Here is a 23,046-nt window from a genome sequence, read left to right on the forward strand (position 1 = left end):
CAATGAACCTTAAACCCAGACTCAGTCCTTTATCTGGTTAAAAGAATTTGTATTTGTTTGGACATTCCTATTATCACAAACAATCTTCACCTTGTCCTCTGTTTCCAACAAAACTCCACATACCAACTCTTATTGGCCATTTACATTCCCACATATACTAATGCAGACTGAACCATCATGTATCTCCTCCCCTTTCAAGCAACAACTTGTGGATTTTGTTTCAACTTGTATGGTTCAATTTGTATACGGTTAGGCTCCAAAATCACATCGAATGAGGACCAACCACTTAACCTTAAATCACTCATGTTAATTCCCCCCCACCCACATAATTTATAACCACTATACTTGTTCCAGAAGAAAATTACAACCAAGAAAGTCTACTTATTGAGGGTCCAATATTTCTGTTTGTTATGGTTTGTATACTAAAAACCTTTCAGTGAGCGATTTCAGCTGCAATAAGCTATAAAATTGAAGAGAAAGTTATCGGAAAACTTCTGAAACTATTACTATTATTTAATACATTAATTAATGAGTACAAATACAATCACTCTGTCTTCTTTCTTATTGTTCAACTTTGAAGGAGACGAACCCTTTAGCTTCTTTCTCACTCTCCACAACAACAACATTATCTGACACATTGGTCATAGAAAGTGCTACAAATTTAGCCTCATCTTGAGCATAAAATGAATATTGAAAATGACTAATCCTATTAGGAAACACCAAAACTGATGAAAAATCAGCCACCCACTTCGTGCCATTTCCGCTCGCAGTTAACTTCCCAACTGTTGATCTCAAGCTCATGCCATTCACATTGTTGCGATCAATCACCACTTGTTCAATGCTACTAAATTCTCCATCTAGTTTTACAATAGGAACCTTCTTATTGGGGTCACCATTAAACATATTATCAACTATATTTAGGCCAAAAATTTGACCTTTAATAGACTTCAATACAATATTAGCATCCCCTAGAAACAACCCATTAGTGACATGAACTTGCACAGGATCTTCCATGACTATTCCAGTGTAATCCAGATAACAGTTATCAATTCTAGTTAGTGAATTACCTGCCAATTTCACTAATATGCCTATGCCACCAAAATATGTTGCCTTGTTATAACAATGCACCCCAGTTAGAATGTTGGCTTGACCCCTTAGCACAACACCAATTGCTGCTGAGAAAATTGCAACATCTGTGACTGCATTGTCATTACTAGCAAGATCAATGGCAACCCCAGAGAAGTCCTTTTCGCCTTTATCTCCGCCAACGGTGGAGTGTTGCCCAAGAAAACAACTTGATATGAAGGTCTCATGTCCTTGCTGGACCAGAATTCCTTCTGTGGTGAAATGAAGGAAGAAACAATTGTTGATCCGGGTTCTAGCCGAATCAACGATGAATATCCCTCCTCCTCTGTAGGATGAATCGAAAAGGATGTCCCGAAACGTTATGTCTTCATAGTAAATTGCATTGTTTTGAGCTTTGATGCTTTTGAAGACATCAGCGTTCAGAGATTCTTTTGTCTCAAGTTTCCCGGAATTTGATGACCATAACTCAATTAGATGCCGATCACCAGGAAATGTATCAGATGCTCTCAACGTTCCTCCTTTTACCTAATGAAACATACTTTTTGTGGAAGTTCAGAATATATAAAGTGGATATGTGCGGTTAAGATTCAAAAAATTGCATAGTAATGCTCAGGAATAATGAATTAGCAACAAAAAAAAATGCTAGCAACATACTATTGATTGGCATTTCTCTTTGTGAAGAATGCTAGCAATCCACTCTTTCCAGTACGTTCTATTTATTGATAACACGCTCTATTATAAGTTATGTTTGCTTTCAGCAAAAGCAAACATGAGTTATGTTGTAGATTTGTAGTTGCGTTTTATGAAAGTAATCATCGTTGGAAAAAAAAAGTTGTGTATAATCTATCATAATGTCGTTCCAAAAATGTTCAGCCAACATATTCAATTACATTATATTGGTTGTAGCTCACATCGACAACACAAAATTAGAATATTACATTACATTAGATTTTGATTATTCTTGAGGGTATGGCTGTAGCTTTCTAGGGTCGTTCCCTCTATTTGTCTATCAAAAAAGATTAATTTTAATATGGTAAAGATTGGTGGTATACATGAAGAATTGTCACAGACTCGTGCGTTAGGTACATCCCAAACCCTAAAATTCAAATATCAAAGGCTTTAAAAATTTGTCAGTGATTCATGTTGTTTCTTTTAATGCTGATAGAAATAAGACTAAGATGGAGCATATGGTGATACGTATATTTCTTGAGAAATCCTTGTATATATTGGGAGTATCATGTGCGGTCTACTTAAATATGATAACTAAACAGAGTACTAATATAATATTAATCTGTTCTTGTAATGAAAGCTTTAAAAGGAACCGTAGCAAAAAATTGTTACAAACTTTGATGGTACTTAGAGTAGTACAGAAACATCTTTTAGAGAATTTGTTATTGTCGATAGGAAGTAGAAATAGATAATTTATGGCACCTTTAACACTAGATGAATTCAAAAGTGCATCAAAGAGAGACTCCATTTTTTTAATACAATTATTTAAATATCTAACTTCTAATGAATAATTATTTAATAAATAATAAGTTTAACAAAAATAATTATTATTAATTTTAATGTATAAAACTCAAGATATAATCCATTATTAAAAGAAAATTAAATAAATATTAACTCAAAAACTTATTTTTTTCATATATTTTTATACATATTTTTTAATTTCAATTTTTTTCTTATATATAGATAAATGATCAATTTTTTTCTTATATATACATAAATGATCTAGTTTTTTTTTTCTTAATTTTTTTACAGTAAGCACCGATCCAGTTGAAGCAACTGAACTTGGGGATAGAAATCTTTGGCCATGTGCTTTTGCAATTATAGCCTAGAAATCATTAGATCATTAAAATTAAATATTGTTAAATACTAAAATTTAAATTTGAACCCTCGAAAATGTCTCTTATAATAGTACCTTTTACATTTTTCCTTTTTTCTCGTGCGAAAAGTGGGTGTCATATTTATTTTTATTCATTATTTTCGGTTATAATTTTGTTTATACTTAAAATTATATTTTAAAATAAAATAAAATAATAAAATAAAAATACAGTATATAATTTATTTTCAATACTTAAAAAATAAAAACAAAATGAAAATTTTATAATTAAAAATAAAAATACTTTTTTTAAAATAAAATATAAAATTTCCTCAACTTTTTATTTCAGCGTTTACTACTACAATTTTAGGATTTTTTTGCAAAAGACAACACATCTTTTCACTTTTTCTAGCAAAAATTCATTCTTCATACATCATCTATTTGTTTTTATATATATATAATTTTAATCTTCTTTCAGAATAGCATAATAAGAGTACGACTTGTAAGAGAAAAATAAGAAAAAACGTTACACAAAGTCAAAGACGTGTCATTACTTTCGCGTTTGTCGTGGAAAAATCACTGCAAATTAATGTAATGCTTATGACATATTGACATCTGGTTCGTGTCTTTTAATTTAAACTTTTTAAAATAAAAAAAATTAAGAAAATTTATATAATTAACGGTGATAATCAGTAGGAGACATTAATTTTAACATGTAATATGATTTAATAAATTTAACAACTAGTACAATTAAATTCATTAAAAACCAAATTATTAATTAACATTGTAAAATTATTTATAAATAGTTAATGATAGATACAAATTAAAGTTTAATTATAATATTTGTCTCATATGAAAACATAAATGAATTTAATTGAATAAATCTCATTTATTAAGTATCTATACAGATATATAATTACCTACATATATAACATCGTACAAGTTAATGTTACTATTCAACACATGCTTTATTAAATTTGTTTTCGAAAAATAATAATTTAGATTTCAATTTTTACAAAATTTGATAAAAATAAGCTAACATTTTTATAAAAAAAAATAAATCAACCATACAGTTAATTTAGATTATAATGGATCACTTTTTTTTATTGATAAGAATAGAAGATAAATATCGAAAGTATATAATAATTCATTCAACCAACCAAATAAGTTATACCCACCATATATTAATGGATCACTTTAGTTAGAACTTAGAATTAAAAGAGTAATTTCAAGAATGCATAAAAGTAATTTCAAGAGTAATTTCAACCAACTCGCATTGTATTAAGTCAATTTTTAATTTTTTTTCAAAAGAGTAATTTCAAGAATGCATAAAAGTAAAAAAAAAATATAAGTAATTTGTATATAATTATATTTATAAAAGAACATTTTTATTTTGAAATTTTATTATTAGTATAAAATTTTCTATAGAAACTACTTACAATAACTTATCAAATAATTAAGAATCTGATTTTTTTATTTAAGATATATTATTGTCATAATTTTTACAGTAATGATTTATAAAAAATAATACCAACTTAACAATGCAAGAATATTCACACTAACTATTCATAAAAATTATTTTTTATTTATTTTAAAACAACCACTCTAAAATAAATTAAAATAATATTTTTTTAATATAACAATGATTTTTTAAAAGAAGAAGCCGGAACTGCAGGTTCGTTTGCAGAGAAGAAAAACAAGAAGTATAAAATAAGATAGTATTTGATTTCTTTGTATTCTATGGAATGTAACAAAAGAGAGGAAAAGGAATACTAACCACAAGATTGGCACCACCAGATGAAGGGAATGAAATGGGTTTGCTGATTTTGTAGTTTCCACCTTCCAAATCAATCACAACTCCTCCAAGGTCATTCACTCCTCCAACAAACTCAACACCTTTCTGCAACGCAAAAGCATCTTCAACAGCTTTCAAAATGCCATCACTGCTCTCTTCATTCCCTGTTGGGTCTGCACCATATTCACTCACGTACAGCACCCTCCCACTCTAATTAACACTCATCAAAATATCAAAATAGTTAATGAAATCAGTGGAAAAATATGCAATGTGCATGTACCTTAGCCTTACCTTCTTTGTTTCTGATGAAGAAGCAGGTGCTGATAACTTTTGAATCTTTTCATGAACTTTGGTCTTGAATTCTGACAGCTTTTTCTCTTTGTTGAAAGTGAAACATGTGGTTGCTTCTAGTTCTGCCACCACAAATAATAATAAGACAAAATACACCGCTGAGAATCTCATTCTTGACACAATTTTGAAATGGATTAATTTTTGCTTTAATTTCATAAGCAGAAGAACAGAACTGAGTGAATTTCTTCTAGTTCTAGAGGAGACTAGTTGGTGGGCACAAGCACAATGACTTTTGTGTGTGTGTGTGTGTGTTTATGAAGGAGGTCACCTGAAAAAGGGAAAGGGCATGTTGGGTCATTGAATTGGTGGGTTCATCCCTTATAAATGTTAGCCTTAAAGAAGACACGGAAAGCGAAGGTAATTCTGGACTTTTATGTATGTTTTGTGCACCCAATGATACTAATGAAAGAACTAGAAAGGAAACAAGTATGCTGGAAAGAATATATATATATATATATATATATATATTAAAACGTTCAGATTGAAAGAAATAAGAGAAAAACAGAACAACTTTTTTTCCACTCGTTTGTTTGGATAGAAAATAAAGAGAATGAAAACGAATTTTTGTAAAGACATATTTGCCCTTGATAATAATATCAACATTAATATTATATATTATCATAAATAAAATTTAATATAATGTTTTGAATAAAAAGCTAAAAAGAAATAGTATCTCACGAAAAATAACTTGTTTCGAGAATTGCACCTATAAGCTAGATTAAGGAAAACTATTTTCTTAAAATATAAAGATCTAAAATGGAACAAAGCATTTTGGTTTGTTAACAAGGTTAATATAGTAAATTCAAGCAATAATGCTCTTTCTCTTTTGTTTTCCTTTCATTGGAGAAGAGATTTTATTTTTAAGTAAGTCTCACGTTTATTTTTCTTTCTTTTCCGATTCTCTCCCTATTATTTGAATAATGTAAAATTATCTTTTCTTTTCTACTTCTCTCCTCTTATTTGAATTAAAAAATAAATAAAAAAGATAGAAAAATGGGAAGGAAAGAAGTTATGTTAGAAAGTAACTTCCATTCTTATGAAAATATAATGGAGTGTTTATTTACACTTTTATTTCTTGTTTCTATTTTTTGTTTTTATTTTTTAATTACAAAATTACCACCTTATTTTTAATGTGTTTCTTGTTTTTAAAGTTTGTACACAAAATAGATAAAAAAAAATGTTTTCAATGTTTCAAGAATACATAAAAGATTCTAGTAACAATTGATTGAATTTCTTTGAAGTTACTTCTCACCATCAATACAAGACCTTTACCCTAAAACTTTGTTATATTTGATGGCTTAAACATAAAAGATCAAACAGCCCAAGATGATTTCATCATCCTATAAGAAACATAGATAGAAAAAAAATAAAAAATTAGAAAATTAAATGAAATAAAAAATTTCAAGTCCGAATAGAACCGAACTTTAGCCTCAATTAGTTTTGCCTAAAGCAAATAAAAAGAAACGTCGTAAAAGCTATAAAATTCCAAGATGCAAAGGCAGTATATATTCTTCAATGTTGGCTGCAGATTCGATTAGCTTTATTTAGAAAAGAAAAAAAAAATTCCAATTCTCCTTTTTTTTTTCTTTCCAAAAGTACTTTTTCTCCGTAAAGTTTCACGGTATGTTTTAACAAAGATATAAGTGTTATTTATTTATTTTTAAAAAATATTAGAAATACACCTTCTAACACATTAATATAAGCAAAAGTTTTATTAACAAGAAATGTCTAACGCTCTTTGTATTTGGTTGTTAAAATTTATTCAAAATCATAAAATTTTATGAATCTTAAGTCATATTTAATGAATTTCTTTTTTAATTTTATAATTTTTAATAAATTTCAATCAATAGAATACTATATAAAGATTACATTAGAAAATATATTCCTAATACTCTTCTTTATTTTTTGAAAATAAATATGTTTAAACAGTCTTTTAACTTTAAAAATTAATATTAAAAAAAAGTAAACTAAACAAATATGTGTATTTATTTTTTTACCTTTTTAGATTATTATCAAATTTAAGTTATTTAGAAGGAACTTGTGTCTGTTAGATTTCTCTGTTTCCCTATTGTACCTAAAAGGCAAGGTTGTGTATTTGGTCAATTTGATGCACAATACTGTAAGGCATGAGATGTGATCATGTGAACCCAGGGTAGAGCCAACTTTTTCTTTTGATTTAAGGATTAAACAATAGAACCTTGCTTTCTGAGACCAAAATAAGCAAAGAAATGATTTAAACATTATTCAAAACTTACACCAAGTTTGTTGTACTCTTGCACATTGTTTGATCAAGTAATAATATACAGATGACCCTTTATTACATAACTTCTATTAAATGTGTTGTAAAATTAATATAAATATTCACATGACTTAATTGCAAGGATGTAAAGAAATTAATTTTGATCTTGTGACTGAAAATTCTGGAAGACATCAAAGCTCAATTTTTTGTGAACAGTGCTATATTCTTATAACAAAATAGCAAGCGCCCAACTGACAATTGATTTTTGGAAGACATCTTGACGACTTAAGTAATGATAAAGGAATAACAAATTTTGATAAAAATAAAAACTTCAGGCCTTCTCTACCATTTTCTCTTTTAATGAATGTAAGTAATTGAATTCAAGCTCTATTCTCTTGGTTTTCATGGAGAATTTTTTTTATATCTCTGTGTACACTAGATTGTGAATCTTAATCTACTCAAGTAGTAGCTTCACTAAACTGATGCATGGTGAATATCAAGTGCTATCCTCAAGAGCACCAAAAAGGAAATAAAAAATGATAACTGCCTTTTATGAATGGGAAAAAGAACATTGCACACACAAGTGCAACTCCACTGCCTTAGCATTCTACTTCACAATGTTAGAGTACTGGACCAGTTTGCTTGGGCAAGAAAGGATCAATTCTGACCCAAATCAAAGAGAAAATTGATGCTAGAAGAATTGACCAAAGAACAACAATAGTAGGAGTCCTGTTTTGCCTTCCCATGAGACCTTTGAGGAAAGGATATAGGTGGACAATGACCCAAAAGGCAAAGAATAGCTTCCCAAACAAAGGACCCCACGAACCATAGCCATTGTTAATGGCATCAGAGACTCCAGCCACAACTCCCACCATATTCAAGATTATAAGAGTGGTTGGTGGGATGAGAAGTGTTGTCCACTTGAACAGATACAACTCTCCAAATTCAGTATCATATGTTGCTCTGGCTGTGACAGTGAAATTGGCGTCCACTCCTCCAAGAACCTTAAGGAGACCTTGGAATACGACGAAAAGGTGTGCAGAAACACCTCCAATGATCCAAAATTGTTCGTTGCGCCACAAGTCTTCAATGCTAACCCCACTCCACCTAAGCTCTAGGACACTAGTTACAATGATGGAGATGAATAGAGCCATGAACCATACACTAGCAAGGTTGGTCAACTGCATCGAGTAAAACTTGTCAGCAAGGGATAAAACTAATAGAAACACTAGCGATGAAAGTGATCAAAACTAAGGAAAACAAATCATTTTGGACAAAACTTTGATGCAATTTTATAGGTGTTGTTTTTGTTATCCAAAATTGGAGTTTCACCTAAGTATCAACGGTTCTGCGTAATAAAAATTTATTACGTAGATTATCAAGGTACGTAAAACTCTAATTTTGATTATAGAACAGTACAGAAGTACCTAAAGAACTGTGTATAACTTTCTTCCAATTATTTATCCTAGTAAAGTGATAAAAAAAAGTAAGTAATAATTGTGTACTTATAGTAGGGATGATGAACTTTCCAGTAAGAAGGCACACTGCCGGAATTGTGCAGTATACAAGTAGAGCGATGGAAGTGAGTGGATAAACAATGGTATTAGTATAAGCCAACCTCTCTAGCCATTTCAGCTTTCCTCCATAGCCATACCACAATGGACAATGGTGACTAAGGCAAATTTCAACAGAACCAAGAGCCCATCTCAGAACTTGGTGTAACCTATCTGATAGATTTATTGGGGCAAATCCCTTGAAAGCTGGTCTCTTTGGCATGCAGTATGCTGATTTCCATCCTCTACAATGCATTTTGAACCCTGTTAAAATATCTTCTGTGACTGAGCCATAAATCCATCCAATCTGCATGGAAACAAATTTGTTAAGACGACTTGAATATTTTGGTAGAACTTAGTGCATGGCTTTTTGGAGCAAATGAATACCTAATCTGAATCAAATGTAGCACCAAGAAAATCCAAATGTTCCTTCATCTTAAAAGTTTAGGCTCATTGTAATTAATGAGATTGATTACCTCTTTGCCCCATTCAGTCTTTTCTTCATAGCCACAGCTTATAACATGAATAGCTTCCTTGATAAGTGATTGGCTATTGGTGCCTTCAGGAAGTCCACCATTTTCCATCAGAGTGGAAGCAATGAAAACTGGTGACTGCCCAAATCGTTTCTCAAATTGTTTCTGGGACATGAGGGATGATTTCTCTATCCCATCATAGCCTTCAAGCCCTTCTTCAATCTCTTCAAGATCAAACATGGACTCAGACCCTCTCCTAACATAATTCTTCCCCATCATTTTCTTCTTCTTGCTGTATAATCTACTAAATAGACCCCCTCCTCCTCCTCCTGATTTCTTCTTTGACTTGGATTTCCTTGATCCACCACAACAACAGCAACTCCATGAAGGGCAGCAGTCACAAGTCATCTTTGGCCTTTTCTCAGATACTGGTGGATCATATCCATATAATGCCTGCCTATTAAACACACATCCAGTACCGACATAAACCGGACCTTGAATCCCATCAAGGGCTTTCAGATTGATCTGGCATGAAAGCAACATTGAAAACACGCATTAAAGGTCAGTGCAATGTTGTTTGCACATATTATGATATAGTTTAGGTGAACGGCACTTACATCAAAGAACACAAAGTTGCGATTAGCATATCTATCATGCCGATCAATACCATCGAATCTTTGCGGAAATTGGACATAACAGAGCTTATTCCCTAGCTGGGGGTCCATCAGAAAGCACATGGCCTCTCGGATAGCCTTGTTATTGTTGACGTAATGGCCACTGTCCAGATTTAACATGAAAGGTGCATTTGAAAGCACAGCAGAAACTCGAATCTGTTAAGTATAGACAGCAAAGAAAGAGTTATAGACAAGTTTTCTAATATCATAGTCATACATGAAAAAACCAACATAATGTCAAGATTTTGAACCTACCAAAGCATTCATAGCACCAACTTTCTTGTGGTGGTTTGTTACAAACCCAGAAACAGAGGACGCACCAACAGAAGCAGAACATGAGGTTGATATAGCAAAACAGGAGGTACAAGTAGAAGTCAGGCCCAAGAGAAGAATTGTCAAACCTTCTCACCTTAAGGACTACGTCTGAGAAACATCCATGAATCAGCAGAGGCACCTCGAATTAGGAATATCCTTGCTTGATGTTGTTCACCTTTAGGGAGACAACAATAACAAATTCTGTTATTCCAAATATTCTAGAATGAATTTCGGTTATAGGAAGGCTATATATATGTAAATAAACAAAGCAAGGAAGCAATGAGAATTACACCCTTTATTCCTAAGAGTCTTCTCTTTGCGTCTTCTCCCTTTTTCTGGAGGATTCTAGGCCTCTAATCCCAGCTTCTCGGGTGCTCTAACATGGTTATAGCCAGGACGCTTTTCACGTTGAATACCTCGGGCATTTAGTTTCCCGCCGTGGGGTGGAGCCGGTAACATCCAAGATCGCCGTCATTCATCAATGGCCACAACCACGATCCGTTAAAGCCGTTAGAAGCTTTTTGGGGCTCGCCGACTTCTATAGACGATTCATCCAGGGTTACGCTACCATTGCCGCCTCCATGGTCAAAACCACCACCGTTGACCCATTCGTGTGGACTCAACAGGCCCAATTAGCTTTTGAGCAACTGAAACAGGCCCTGTCTTCAGCCCCAGTTTTCACCTTGCCGGATTTCGCATTGCCATTTACGGTGGAGACGGACGCCTCGGGCATTGGTATGGGGGCTGTCTTTTCGCAGGGGGGCCACCCCATAGCATTCTACAGCAAACCTTTCCCTCCAAAGCTTCTTGGTGCCTCCACTTATGTGCGAGAACTTTTCGCCATCACCTCCGCTGTCAAGAAATGGAGACAGTATCTCCTGGGCCGGCGCTTTACAATTCTTACCGATCACCGGAGCCTCAAGGAGCTCCTCACACAGGTTGTCCAGACGCCGGAGCAGCATATGTACCTCGCGCGCTTAATGGGCTTCGACTACCACATCCAATATAGAGCTGGCATTCACAATCAAGCAGCAGATGCTCTGTCTCGCCTACCAGAACCAGAAGCTTCCTTATCCATGGTGTTATCAGTCCCTTCTCTGACGTTTCTTGAAGAACTCCGCCAGCAACTTCACACACCCAGAATACGCCCAGCACCTCCAAGCTATACAAGATGAACCTGATCAGCATCCACGATTTTCAGTTTCCAACAATTTGGTGCTTCACTCAGGCCGCATTTGGCTTCCTCGAGATTTCCCAATCATCTCCACACTGCTCACTGAATTCCATGCGACACCGACTGGTGGCCATGCCGGCATTGCAAAAACAGCTTCGAGAGTTGCAGAAAACTTCTATTGGACTGGTCTCAGGGACGATGTCAAGCGTTTCGTTGCAAATTGCGTTGACTGCCAGGTCACCAAGTATGAAACTCAGAAGGTAGCTGGCCTCCTTTGTCCTCTGCCGGTGCCTTCTCGACCTTGGGAGGACCTATCATTAGACTTTATAGTTGGGTTACCGGCATATCAGGGTCACACCACGATCCTCGTGGTAGTGGATTGCTTTTCCAAAGGTGTTCATTTGGGTACACTGCCGACGGCCCACACAACACACATGGTGGCCACCCTGTTCATCAACATTGTCGTCAAGCTCCATGGAATTCCCAGGAGTCTCGTTTCTGACAGAGACCCTTTATTTGTAAGCAAGTTTTGGCGGGAATTGTTCAAGGCTAGTGGTACACAACTCCGGATGAGTTCAGCTTACCATCCACAGAGTGATGGTCAAACTAAAGCTCTGAACCGCGTAATTGAGCAGTATTACGCGCCTTCGTCCACCGCCGGCCGGGGTTATGGGGGAAACTCTTACCTTGGGTAGAATGGTCTCATAACAGTTCCTGGAACGCGAGCACTGGCAGCACACCTTATAAGATAACCTTCGGCCGTAAACCTTACACTTTTTCGGCCTACATCACGGGATCATCCAATCTCGACGCAGTGGACCAGCTGATGGTAGACCGTGATGAAACCTTTCAGCTTATTCGCAGAAAGCTACTCAAGGCTCAAGCAACAATGAAGAAGCATGCAGACGCTCATCGTCGCGAGGTTACTTACAAAGAGGGAGACTGGGTTCTATTAAAGCTCAAACCACAGAGACAATCAACAGCAAAGGGGCTTCCAACCACCACTGGCAAGCTAACTAAGAGGTTTTTTGGGCCTTTCCAGGTTCTGCAGCGCATTGGCCCAGTTGCATACAAACTGCAACTCCTAGAGACCTCGCGGATACATCCTGTGTTTCATTGCTCCATGATGAAACCATTCCGCGGACCTCCTGATCAGTTACCCAAGCTAGAGTTACCTGCTGATTCGGACGCAGATTCTTCAGTGGTGTTCCCTTTAGCCATTCTCGATTACCGACGCGTGTCCCAGGATGCACCATGGCAAGTACTTGTGCAATGGCATGGTCTCTCACGAGATGATACTTCGTGGAAGGATTGGCCAACATTATGTAGCACATACCACCTTGAGGACAAGGTGGTCTTTAAAGGGGTGAAGGATGTTACGAACCCAGAAGCAGAGGACGCACCAACAGAAGCAGAACATGAGGTTGATATAGCAAAACAGGAGGTACAAGTAGAAGTCAGGCCCAAGAGAAGAATTGTCAAACCTTCTCACCTTAAGGACTACGTCTGAGAAAGATCCATGAGTCAGCATAGGCACCTTGAATTAGGAATATCCTTGCTTGATGTTGTTCACCTTTAGGGAGACAACAATAACAAATTCTGTTATTCCAAATATTCTAGAATGAATTTCGGTTATAGGAAGGCTATATATATGTAAATAAACAAAGCAAGGAAGCAATGAGAATTATACCCTTTATTCCTAAGAGTCTTCTCTCTGCGTTTTCTCCCTCTTTCTGGAGGATTTTGGGCCTCTAATCCCAGCTTCTCGGGTGCTCTAATATGGTTATAGCCAGGACGCTTTTCACGTGAAATATACACAAGTCGTGGCAGTTCCTTGCCTTCTACGTCCAATGCACCACCACTTCCTAAATATACCTGCAAAGGTAAGTCCATGAGCCACATCACCAGAGAACCAGCTACTCCAATCATTAGTTCATTTGTTTATGTTACACTCTTAGGAAAGAAAAATAGTAATGCATGAAGAGGTGCCTAATTTAATAGATATTCAAGTGTTCCTATTATGTTTTGTTTGTTCCTTCATTATAAGATAATAGAGAGTACACAAAACAATAACTAACTAGAGGATGTGAATCATAGCCAAACCTGAATCATTCCTGGATGATCACGAGTGTTGTTCCCAGGCCAAGGGGTGCCATCCTGCATTACCCAACCCTCGTCTGGTTTCTTCTGTGCTTTTTCCACTAAGGCATTAATTTTCACTTTAAATTCTTCATATACTCTTTGCAGTGGAGCAAAAGCAAAAGAATAGCTATAAATATAAATGAAGTAACAAAATACGATAAACTATTACAGCGTCTAGGATCCATGGTCCTGGTTAATTTCTACATGACATGTAATCAACTTTTTTAATTTACAAAAGAGTTAACAAAATTCAGTTACGTGTCACGTGGAGTGGAGATTATCCTAGACCATAATAGTTCCAAACCATGTAATAATTTCTCAGAAGAAAAACACTAAAAAACCTTTTTGTCCTATCTTCATGACCAACCTTCATGGCCCTCCGTTCCTTCACAAAGGTGGGATGCACCTTATCCTTCAGGTGCCCTTGGCTCTATGCTATACTTCTTGCAAAAAGGAACCCATCTTCTTGCAAACTCAGAAGTTTCTGACAGTGTATCAAACAAGTTATTGTTATTGTAAACCGTTATACTTATATTTTGATTCCTACTGATAAAAATAAAAATAACAATTAAACGTGTATTATGATGAATTGAGCTTAGCTACTCTCAGTAAGCTAAAATTTAGTTATGCACTTATAAGTTTTCCTGTTTAACTTCTTTAAAATCAGAAGTGTATACTTTAATTTATCTTACGTGAGAATATCAATTCGTTTTATCCTCTTTACCTATAGGTGCTTATAGAAAAGTTTATTCAATCAGGGCCTATGTGCTTATCATGTAAGCAATTGTAAATAAGTTGTTTTTGTAATTGAAGAATAAAGGGTAAAATTGTTTTCTTATAAGCTATTCTGGGAAACTTGTTGAAATAAACTGGTCATAAATTATTTTTATAAGCTATCCTAAAGATATACACATGTGTTTATGTCTTATAGTAAACTTAAATAAGTTGTTAATAAGTTTTTCAAGACAAACCCTATATTGATTATATGTTATGGCTCCAAAATGTGCTTTCCTTATCTGGTGGGGTGGTTTGAATTCTTTTTACTGTCTTGGAAATGTGAACACATATTTGTTGGCCCAGGTGGTGGTAGTTTCCTTATCTCATGAGTAAAAATTTAAAAAACAATCATATTACGAAAAAGTAAAAGATTAGTTGCGTTTGCCGGGAGTCGAACCCGGGTCTATTGCTTGGAAGGCAATTATCCTAACCGTTGGACTACAAACGCTTTGATGTTGTTAATCACTTCAAAAATATACATCAATCTAAAAAAAGTTTAACTATAACTCAAATTTATGCAACACACGGATTTATGAAATATATGATGTCTATTCTATAATTATATCATTAATTATTTAAATTTTATTATTAATAGTATTAAATATTATTATTTAAACTAATGTATTTCTATAAAATAGAATATTAGTAAAATACTAAATCACTCTCCAGTGTCATAAAATTTGCTTGACATTCATTTGTTCGTTTAAAGATTAACAATATCAAATAAACAGTGAAAATAACGTTAAAATAGTTATCCTATCAAATAACTATATATCAAAATAAAGATTTTTTTTATATCTTAGTATTTCGAAGAATAATTAGTTGATAACACAAATATTTGAAGGACCAAATTAATGTCATATGAACCAAAAGAATAAAGTAATAATTTGATTTTAAAAAATAAAGTGTTAAAATTTGAGTTACACGCACATGATTGATTTTTTTTTAAAAGGCATTAATATGATTTATTAACAAAATAAATTGCATTATATTTTTCACATTATTAATATGATTGATTAACAACATAAGTTTTTTTTCCCTACCTTCATAAAGTAATTAATTCATAACATATACTGTAAACTTTGAAATCTTAAAAAAGATTCAAGTGAAAAAAACGAAAAGTTAATAATATAAAAATAAACACAAGCAATAAATTAAACAATTTAGTCGATGAAAACTCAGATTGGCGAGCCCTATACGGCAGGTCATGTGTGCTCTCGGTTCAATTTTTTTTAAAAAGAAAAATGATAATTAAAAAGATGGCATGACGTGGAATTGGTTGGTCAACTTGGCAAGTTGATATGATCATTAATCAAAATTGCCTTATGTCCATAATGTTTTAGAAAAACCCCATTTTGATATTTAGTTTTTAAATGTACACCAGTTTGACCAATCAGCCTGAGCAACTATAATTCAGACTCCCAAAGTTATTTTTCCTCTTCTATCGTTATCGTTGACTACTAATTTTAAACACCCCTTCTTATTGATTTTGGTACTAAAATTTTTTAATTTTTTTCCCCGAAATTTCAATGTTAATAATTTTAAAGCCAATTCAATTTAAAACTGAAGTATAAATCTCATAAGAGAAGTGATTTTATATAAAATAGCTGAGTGGCAATTACAGGACAGGAGAGTAATATAAGTAACTATTTCCAGCTTGGTCAGCGTTACACAACACATGTCAAATGCTAATTTGAATGTCTAAGATTGGGAGATCCTAACGATGAATTTCTACTATGAAAAATGACTACTTGCTTATTACATCTACTGCACGCATGCAACATGAAAGTGATCAATCAGTGAGTGTTTTAAGACAATTCAATAACTGATCATCCTTATTGACAATGTCAGATATGAAGAAATAGGAAAATGTACACACTAAGGCACCTATGCATTTTCAATATTTAATTAGAGTGAACAACAAAAAGATAAACTCAGGAGTCTGTTACATGCTGCTCTCTAGAAAACGAGCAAAGCTAAGGTACTTGGGCTCCCACCCAACTACCTGGCTGGTTCTTGTGTTATTTAATCTCTTTCCAAGAGGGCCATCAGTTCCTGTAAATGCAAATGCAAAGGCAAAGATAGAAGTCATTAAGCTTTCAGAATCAAAGGAAATATATAAACTACACAGGTAGGTAAACATGATAAAGTAATGATAGTATTATTTCCATATTGTTTTACTATGATAGAACTCACCAGTAAACTTGTCAAATTTTTTACTGAATTTCCCACTTTTATTAACCAGATCCATCATTTCTTGCCTGAAAACACATCAGCAGTGTGAGTGTGAGAATGTTTCTTTTAACCAAAAAGTGAAAGAAAAAAAATCATGACAGTCTGATTGACTGGCAGAAACATCCTGCAAGAATAATCAAGAATAATTTGACAAGTTAAAGAGAAAGCAGCCAACCTAGACAAAGGATGATTATCACAACCCAAGAAAATCTGTCCACGGAAGTTTTTCTTCAAGATTGCAACTGAGAGGGAAGCTGCATCCTGGTGTGGAAGCATGTCAAAATGAGCACCAATTTTATCCCCATCATAAGCACCACTACTAAATACATTAAAGAATGTAAATTGTACTAGAAAAGTATCAAAAGCTTATTAAAAGGAAGATGTGTCTCAGCATGAAATACAAACATCATAAAAAATTGGCAAGTAGGATTAAAATTGACAAAGCAAATAGAGGGGACAACCTCAACTAGAATATATTAGCCAAAGGTTTCTATGGAAGATTCTCAGATAATGTGAACATTTTTTCATTTTTCAAAAGGGTTGACTAGTTTCATTGAGCCAAGCATTTTATATTTAACATTTGCTTAAAACCAAGCAGGCTATCACTTATAATTATAAATAAATAAAAAAAGCTCAAAACAGTTCATGAACCAAAACTAGAACATTCAACAAGCTACAGTAGACTTGATAAGAATGCTCATGTTGAGAGATAAGTCTACTGAGCTACAGTCAAAGTAACACTTTCGACTTTTTCTAGAAATTCCTAGAAGTACGTGATGGGCAAGCTCAAGAGTAAAATTAAGACAATTTAAGCCACAAAACATTGACAACATTACACTAGGTTGCAACCATATCCAACAACTATTTTTATAATGTTATGGGTTTTGTGAGTGAATTGTAACTCGGAGGATTTGAGGTAAACATTCCTAACACCTAGCCTGTAGAGGCTACAGTAGATTAAAATAATATTATTCGACAAATGAAAATCCCAATAGATGATTGGGAATGGATGTAGGTCCCAATTTTGGCCAAAGTAGCACAGAAAAAACTCAAAGAAGTGTTTACACCACTTACTGTAACTGCTGCTTATATTCCAATGCTTATATTTTAGATAATGCTTTAATCCCATGATTGTTTTTGCTTAGAAAAGAGAGGGTAAAAAAGCCAAAAGCTCCCTTTTCAATATTCATAAGCTTTTCCAAACACAAGTTTGCCTCTCTGCATCATAGTTGTTTTCATTCACGCTCAGTTTCACCCAATTCAGCAATCTGCATGTGTCATGTTCTGTTTTATGATTTAAATATATGTAAACCACGAAATGGATGTAATCTGTTTCCTATTGTGATTGATTTCCTGAAGAAATTAGAAAACTAGGCTGACTGAAGTTATACTTCGACAGTTCAATGATATTAAACAGAAGTAATAGGAAAAATAAGGAAAGTAAATACAGAAATAACTAAAGATGAAAGGGCACTCTGACCTCATAATGTATAAGATTCAGGATGTGATCAGGACGACTATCAACAACACCCTTTTCCAAGAAATAATTGTGTGCACCTCTATCTGCTTTGTAAAATTGGTCAAGGTTGCTATTAAATAAAAGCATAGTGGCAATGATCACTCAGGTTAAAACAATTTTTTGTGATCCTAATAATTTGAATCCAACCAAGGATATATATAGTCCCGCCAATCTCACAACACAGCCACCAAACTCCAGTACCACATTTTCAGCTTTTAGAAGGACATCAACTCTGGGGCTCCTCCCAATAGGCACAACCGGAGAATCCTAAAGTGAAGTATATCCCATCAGGATAAATCAACAAACATCTAAACCACATAGAAAGGGAAACTCTGACACTATCAGTTGACCAATGTGAACAAGATACATAGGAATAGAAATGAAGTAATTGCATGTGTGCAATAAAAACAATTTGCATATTATACTATTATTTGGAAAAAAGAAGTCTGTATCTTGGGGTAGACTGGAATTATCTCCTTAATTTAAATCAAAACAGAGAGAACAACAAAAAAAATATGGCAATTTGGATGCATGACCCACCTCATCACATGGTCCATTATCATTACAATCATATGGAGCACTGCTTGATGTAAATAAGAAAGAACCTTCACCGTTCCAGCTTAATGCAGCTAGCCTGATTAGTTGGCAATCCACATCAATACATGAGTTCATCAGACAACTACTACACTATCACAAATTTTCCTTTCATTAAGCCAATATCATTTTTCTCTAACTACATTGTAATTTGTAAATGAACTATGAAGCAGTTATAGAAAATCCAAGTTGATTTGACCAACCAATTCAATATTACTACAGGAACATGATGTAAACAATCAAGCCGAATACTCAAAATGGTAGATATGAGATTGGATGCCCTTGTCCATCCTCTGAACAGGATCGATGTAAACATGAAATCAATCAGTCAACTTGTTCATCAATGTAGTACAATGATATAAATGAAGTAGCGTTCTGTGTTCATTCATGTGATTTTTAGATATAGTACAATGATCATATTAAAAAGATTCACATTGAAAATACAGATTCATGTGCTTAAATTTTATCCATGATATTCAAAAGGAAACATCAAAACCACATATCATATATCAGCACAAAAACAACTTGTAGGAGTTTATAAGACTGATTTCAGAGTAAAGAATACTCAAGAGGTGATCCATTATCCAGTACAACGGTGTGCATTAGCACAACACAAATTGATCAACTAAAAGCCTAGAAATAGCCAAGTCTAGGAACAAATTCATTAGCATGTTTCCATACATACCCTTAAAATTTCTCACCTAATATTACCAGCATAGTCTGGGGTACGAGAGGGTGGAGCACAATAAATGACATTGGGAAATTTGTGAGTAGCTTCTGTCCATTTCAAAGATGGGTTAATACCCATTTGAATCAACTCGTTGTGATGATCAGTGGTCACTGTCTGACCATAAACTTGACTACCCGGAAGTTCCTGCTTGCATATACATAAACAGATAGCTAGAATCTACCGAATATTGAATAATGACAAGAGTATAATTTTCAAGCCTGTGTTGTCAAAATACTCTAACTATGACTTTTTAAAGTAATTATTACAGAATTCAATAATTTTGTCATACATGACAATCTACAGTTATACTACAGTGTAAATTATAATCACAATGCCAATAAATCATGATAAATATAAGGAACAGAAGGTTAAAAAAATAAAAGCTCATACCAATACCATTCTATATAATTGTCCTTATACAATGCTCACGAAACAAATTAGCATGAGCTAACATTGCAATTTACAATAATGAATTGACACAAGAAAATGAAGGAATACCTGACTCCACTTCTGAGCAACCAAACGACCAAGAACCCCGGGACCCACAATGAGCAAGTCATGTTCTCCTATTACCCGAGGAGATGAAGACAGTGATTCTTCCGTGGATGAGAGTGCAGCTTGTGAAACCTTCAAATGGGTTGCCTTGGACATCGAAAAAGATGTCAGCTTTACTCTATTTCCCAACTTAGAGTGAGAGGATCGCAGGTGGGGCGGTTTCGGAGTGAGGAACCTCAGACACCGAAAGTTATCACAGAGGGTAGAGAAATTCCCAGATAAGTTTTGAGGTTTGAGAACAACATTAGTAGTTGGGAAACATGCGGTTCCCATCATAAGGAACTCAAGTCTGCAACTGGAAGAGGTGGTTGAGTTGGTCTCGCTGTCAGTGTTTTTGGGACTTTATGGATTGAAATGCCCACACCGGATTGCACAATGGCAGATTGCAGATAAGAGAGCGTCTCTGTGAAATTAGACAATTAGTTGACAAGGTTGCCTCAGAAAATTACGTCATCTTTCATTTTCACTTTTCAACTGTTACATTTTTTTGTTACCATGTTTGATAGTATATTTTTTTTATCGGTTAAAAATCTGACAAGTAAGAAGGAACAGAGGAAGTAACCTTCTTCCCCTTATATTTAAGATCGAATGGAGTAGTTGTCTAAGCGCTTAAAGAGGAATTACTTTATAGTAGGATGATGCGAAGCGCAACTCCAATTCTTGTAAAAAGCTGGTCCAATAAGATCAATTTTAGCCATTGTGCAACATCCATTAAAATTAGCAAAGGGCAAGACCATCAATATAGAAAGATGCAACCGAATATTGTAACACCTTATTTTTTTAAAAATAAATTAAAAATATTTTATTTAAAAATAAATAAAGAAAAATAATTTTATTAATTAAAATAATAATTTCAAGGTAAATAAAATAAATATATGTTTTTAGAAGAATAAAATATTTTATTGATAGGTAGTAAAATAGAATTTTTTTTATTAAATGATAAAATAAAGAAAAATAAAATAAATAATAGCCCAGAGTACCCTAACTATAAATAGATGCATATTAAGTCATGTTTTACATTTACGATATATACATCTCTTTACATTGTTTCTTCCTCTCAATCTCGTTTTTTCTTCTTTCTCTTCCAAAATTTTTTTTTCCTGCATACATCTAAAATTGTTCCAGTAAAATAACAATCTCGAATTCGTTAATTGTTGGATCGTCGTAAAAATTAAATATCAAATTTGGAACTCATTTACACACATATCCACCATTGGAATTTACAAAATAATGTTTATGGTGAGAGAAATGTCCCTCGGACGTACCTCTTTGTTTTTCCCATATACACACAAACCTATCCCAGTAAAACTACAATCTCAGACTCGTTAACCGTTGAATCATCATGAAATTTGAACACCAGGTTTTGAATGCATTTTCACACATCCCCACCTTTGGGATTTATGAAATAATGTCTGTGGTGAGAAAAATTCTCCTCGCACGTGGACAATGTAATGGAGGCTTCAATCTCTTCTCCTTCTCTTTAACGTTTGAAAACCCTAGTAGAGCAACCAGAGAAAAAACTTAAGAAATCTCAGGGAATCACTAGAGATGTTGCTATCGCTTTCAGACTACACATGTGAGCCCACTTAGAGGTAATGGATGAGTTTATTGCAATTGGGGTTACAATGAACATGTGTAGGGATCCTTATGGGATCAAATTGAGATTTATTTTGGGATGTTTATTGTATTGTAATTCTTCATGTATGATTAAAATTGCGAGATTGTTATATTGGAATCATGAAATTGTGATTGAAATTGTGTGTAAGTGATAAATTGACTATGTGATGAATTGTGAGATAACATGTTACTTTGAGATCATAACATTGTTATTGAGATTGAATATAAGTGCAAAGTTGAACATGTGCTAATTTGTGAGATACATATAATCATGTGATGGTGGATTGTGACATTATGAGATGTTAAATTGTTGACAAGAGATATGGTGGTGAATAAGTATGTGGTTAATACTTGATGTGACAATACTTATGTTGTGAGTTGTGAATTATACAATAACCCAACTAGTATTTACCTTGAGAAAAGTGTTTATGTGCAAAGTGTTAAAGGGAAAGTGTAGAGTTCCAAGTTAGGAACCTAAAGTGTTAAATTCTAGCACAATGTGTTAAATGTGTTTGAAACACAAGTGAGGTCGTGGGTATTGTATAATTCATGAGCAGTGTCTGCATGCAAAAGTTGTTTTAAGGGTTGGACCTGAATCAGAAAGGTGAGACCCTAACGAATTCTTCAGAGTCTAGGCTTTGAGGGTAAAGACACTCAGTTTGAATACTCCTTTAAGCCTATGTTGATCCCATATGGTTGGAGCATTCTCACAAAAAAAAGTGACCTTGATTGTTCATCTTATGATTTTACTTAGTGAGAGTGACCTGACATACTCATTGTGTAGCGTGTCTTATTATGTACTCTTAAGCGTCCCAACGTGGTTTTTCAAAAACATGGTACCACATTGCATGCATATAGGTTTGAGTCTTAGTATAATTGTTGCATAATGCCTGTGAATTATTTATTATGAAATTGGTGAGTGTTGTTATATCTTGACTCGAGTGTGTGATTCATGTATAATGTGATTGGTGATTTCTATGATGAATTTTAAATGATAAAATGGTGAAGTGACGTGGATTGTAGTAAGTTGAGCTATGTTATAAATAATTATATAATGTATTTTGATTATATCTTTGTTTATTTGTATCTTATTTAGAAATGTGATAACTCACTCCTTGTGTGTTGTTTGTGTTTGGATCATGTGATGATCTTGAACCTTGTGTTCGTGGGAGCAGATGATTAGGTGAAAAGAACCTCGTGTTAGAAGACGCTGAGACACAATATTCTGATAGGATGTGACATTAGGACATGACTTTTTTATTTTAATTGCATGATGTTTCAAACATGTATTTTACTTTATTTTATTCTGATGTTTAACTTGAGTTCTTTTGTAAACTTGGACAATTTTTTTGGGCCAAAGATGTTTTTAATAAGTTCTATTTGATAATAGTGAAG

At 33.9% G+C, this 23,046-nt stretch overlaps 2 protein-coding genes, 1 non-coding gene and 1 pseudogene across 3 annotated transcripts; all 4 read right to left on the bottom strand.

Annotated features, from left to right (window-relative positions):
• Window positions 1–492: 492 nt before the first annotated feature.
• LOC114412699 (polygalacturonase QRT3-like) lies at window positions 493–5,465 on the bottom strand. Its single transcript, XM_028376698.1, has 3 exons — window positions 4,995–5,465; window positions 4,686–4,913; window positions 493–1,611 (listed from the first exon to the last, which is right to left on the bottom strand). The coding sequence occupies exons 1-3, from the start codon at window positions 5,208–5,210 to the stop codon at window positions 562–564; spliced, it is 1,494 nt and encodes a 497-aa protein (XP_028232499.1). The 5' UTR covers window positions 5,211–5,465; the 3' UTR covers window positions 493–561.
• A 2,381-nt stretch (window positions 5,466–7,846) lies between these two features.
• LOC114411338 lies at window positions 7,847–15,755 on the bottom strand (annotated as a pseudogene).
• Window positions 14,778–14,849, bottom strand: TRNAG-UCC. Its single transcript has one exon. It is a non-coding gene; the product is annotated as a tRNA-Gly (tRNA).
• A 275-nt stretch (window positions 15,756–16,030) lies between the features above and the next one.
• LOC114412700 lies at window positions 16,031–20,464 on the bottom strand. Its single transcript, XM_028376699.1, has 8 exons — window positions 19,978–20,464; window positions 19,451–19,623; window positions 18,696–18,789; window positions 18,312–18,422; window positions 18,117–18,206; window positions 16,812–16,897; window positions 16,598–16,662; window positions 16,031–16,456 (listed from the first exon to the last, which is right to left on the bottom strand). The coding sequence occupies exons 1-8, from the start codon at window positions 20,308–20,310 to the stop codon at window positions 16,347–16,349; spliced, it is 1,062 nt and encodes a 353-aa protein (XP_028232500.1). The 5' UTR covers window positions 20,311–20,464; the 3' UTR covers window positions 16,031–16,346.
• Window positions 20,465–23,046: the final 2,582 nt, after the last annotated feature.

The sequence above is a fragment of the Glycine soja genome, chromosome 5 (genome assembly GCF_004193775.1).
Source record: "Glycine soja cultivar W05 chromosome 5, ASM419377v2, whole genome shotgun sequence".
Taxonomy (NCBI): domain Eukaryota; kingdom Viridiplantae; phylum Streptophyta; class Magnoliopsida; order Fabales; family Fabaceae; genus Glycine; species Glycine soja.

Bases quoted from the DNA above. Each gene is read 5' to 3' on its own strand.
- LOC114412699 (XM_028376698.1), bottom strand. From the start codon at position 5,210: ATGAAATTAAAGCAAAAATTAATCCATTTCAAAATTGTGTCAAGAATG. The intron at 4,914-4,994 runs GTAAGGCTAAGG...AGTGTTAATTAG, and splicing joins CTTCATCAGAAACAAAGAAG to AGTGGGAGGGTGCTGTACGT. The intron at 1,612-4,685 runs GTTAGTATTCCT...ATGTTTCATTAG, and splicing joins CTGGTGGTGCCAATCTTGTG to GTAAAAGGAGGAACGTTGAG.
- LOC114412700 (XM_028376699.1), bottom strand. From the start codon at position 20,310: ATGATGGGAACCGCATGTTTCCCAACTACTAATGTTGTTCTCAAACCT. The intron at 19,624-19,977 runs GTATTCCTTCAT...ATATGCAAGCAG, and splicing joins TTGCTCAGAAGTGGAGTCAG to GAACTTCCGGGTAGTCAAGT. The intron at 16,898-18,116 runs GTCAGAGTGCCC...CTTCCACACCAG, and splicing joins TGAATCTTATACATTATGAG to GATGCAGCTTCCCTCTCAGT.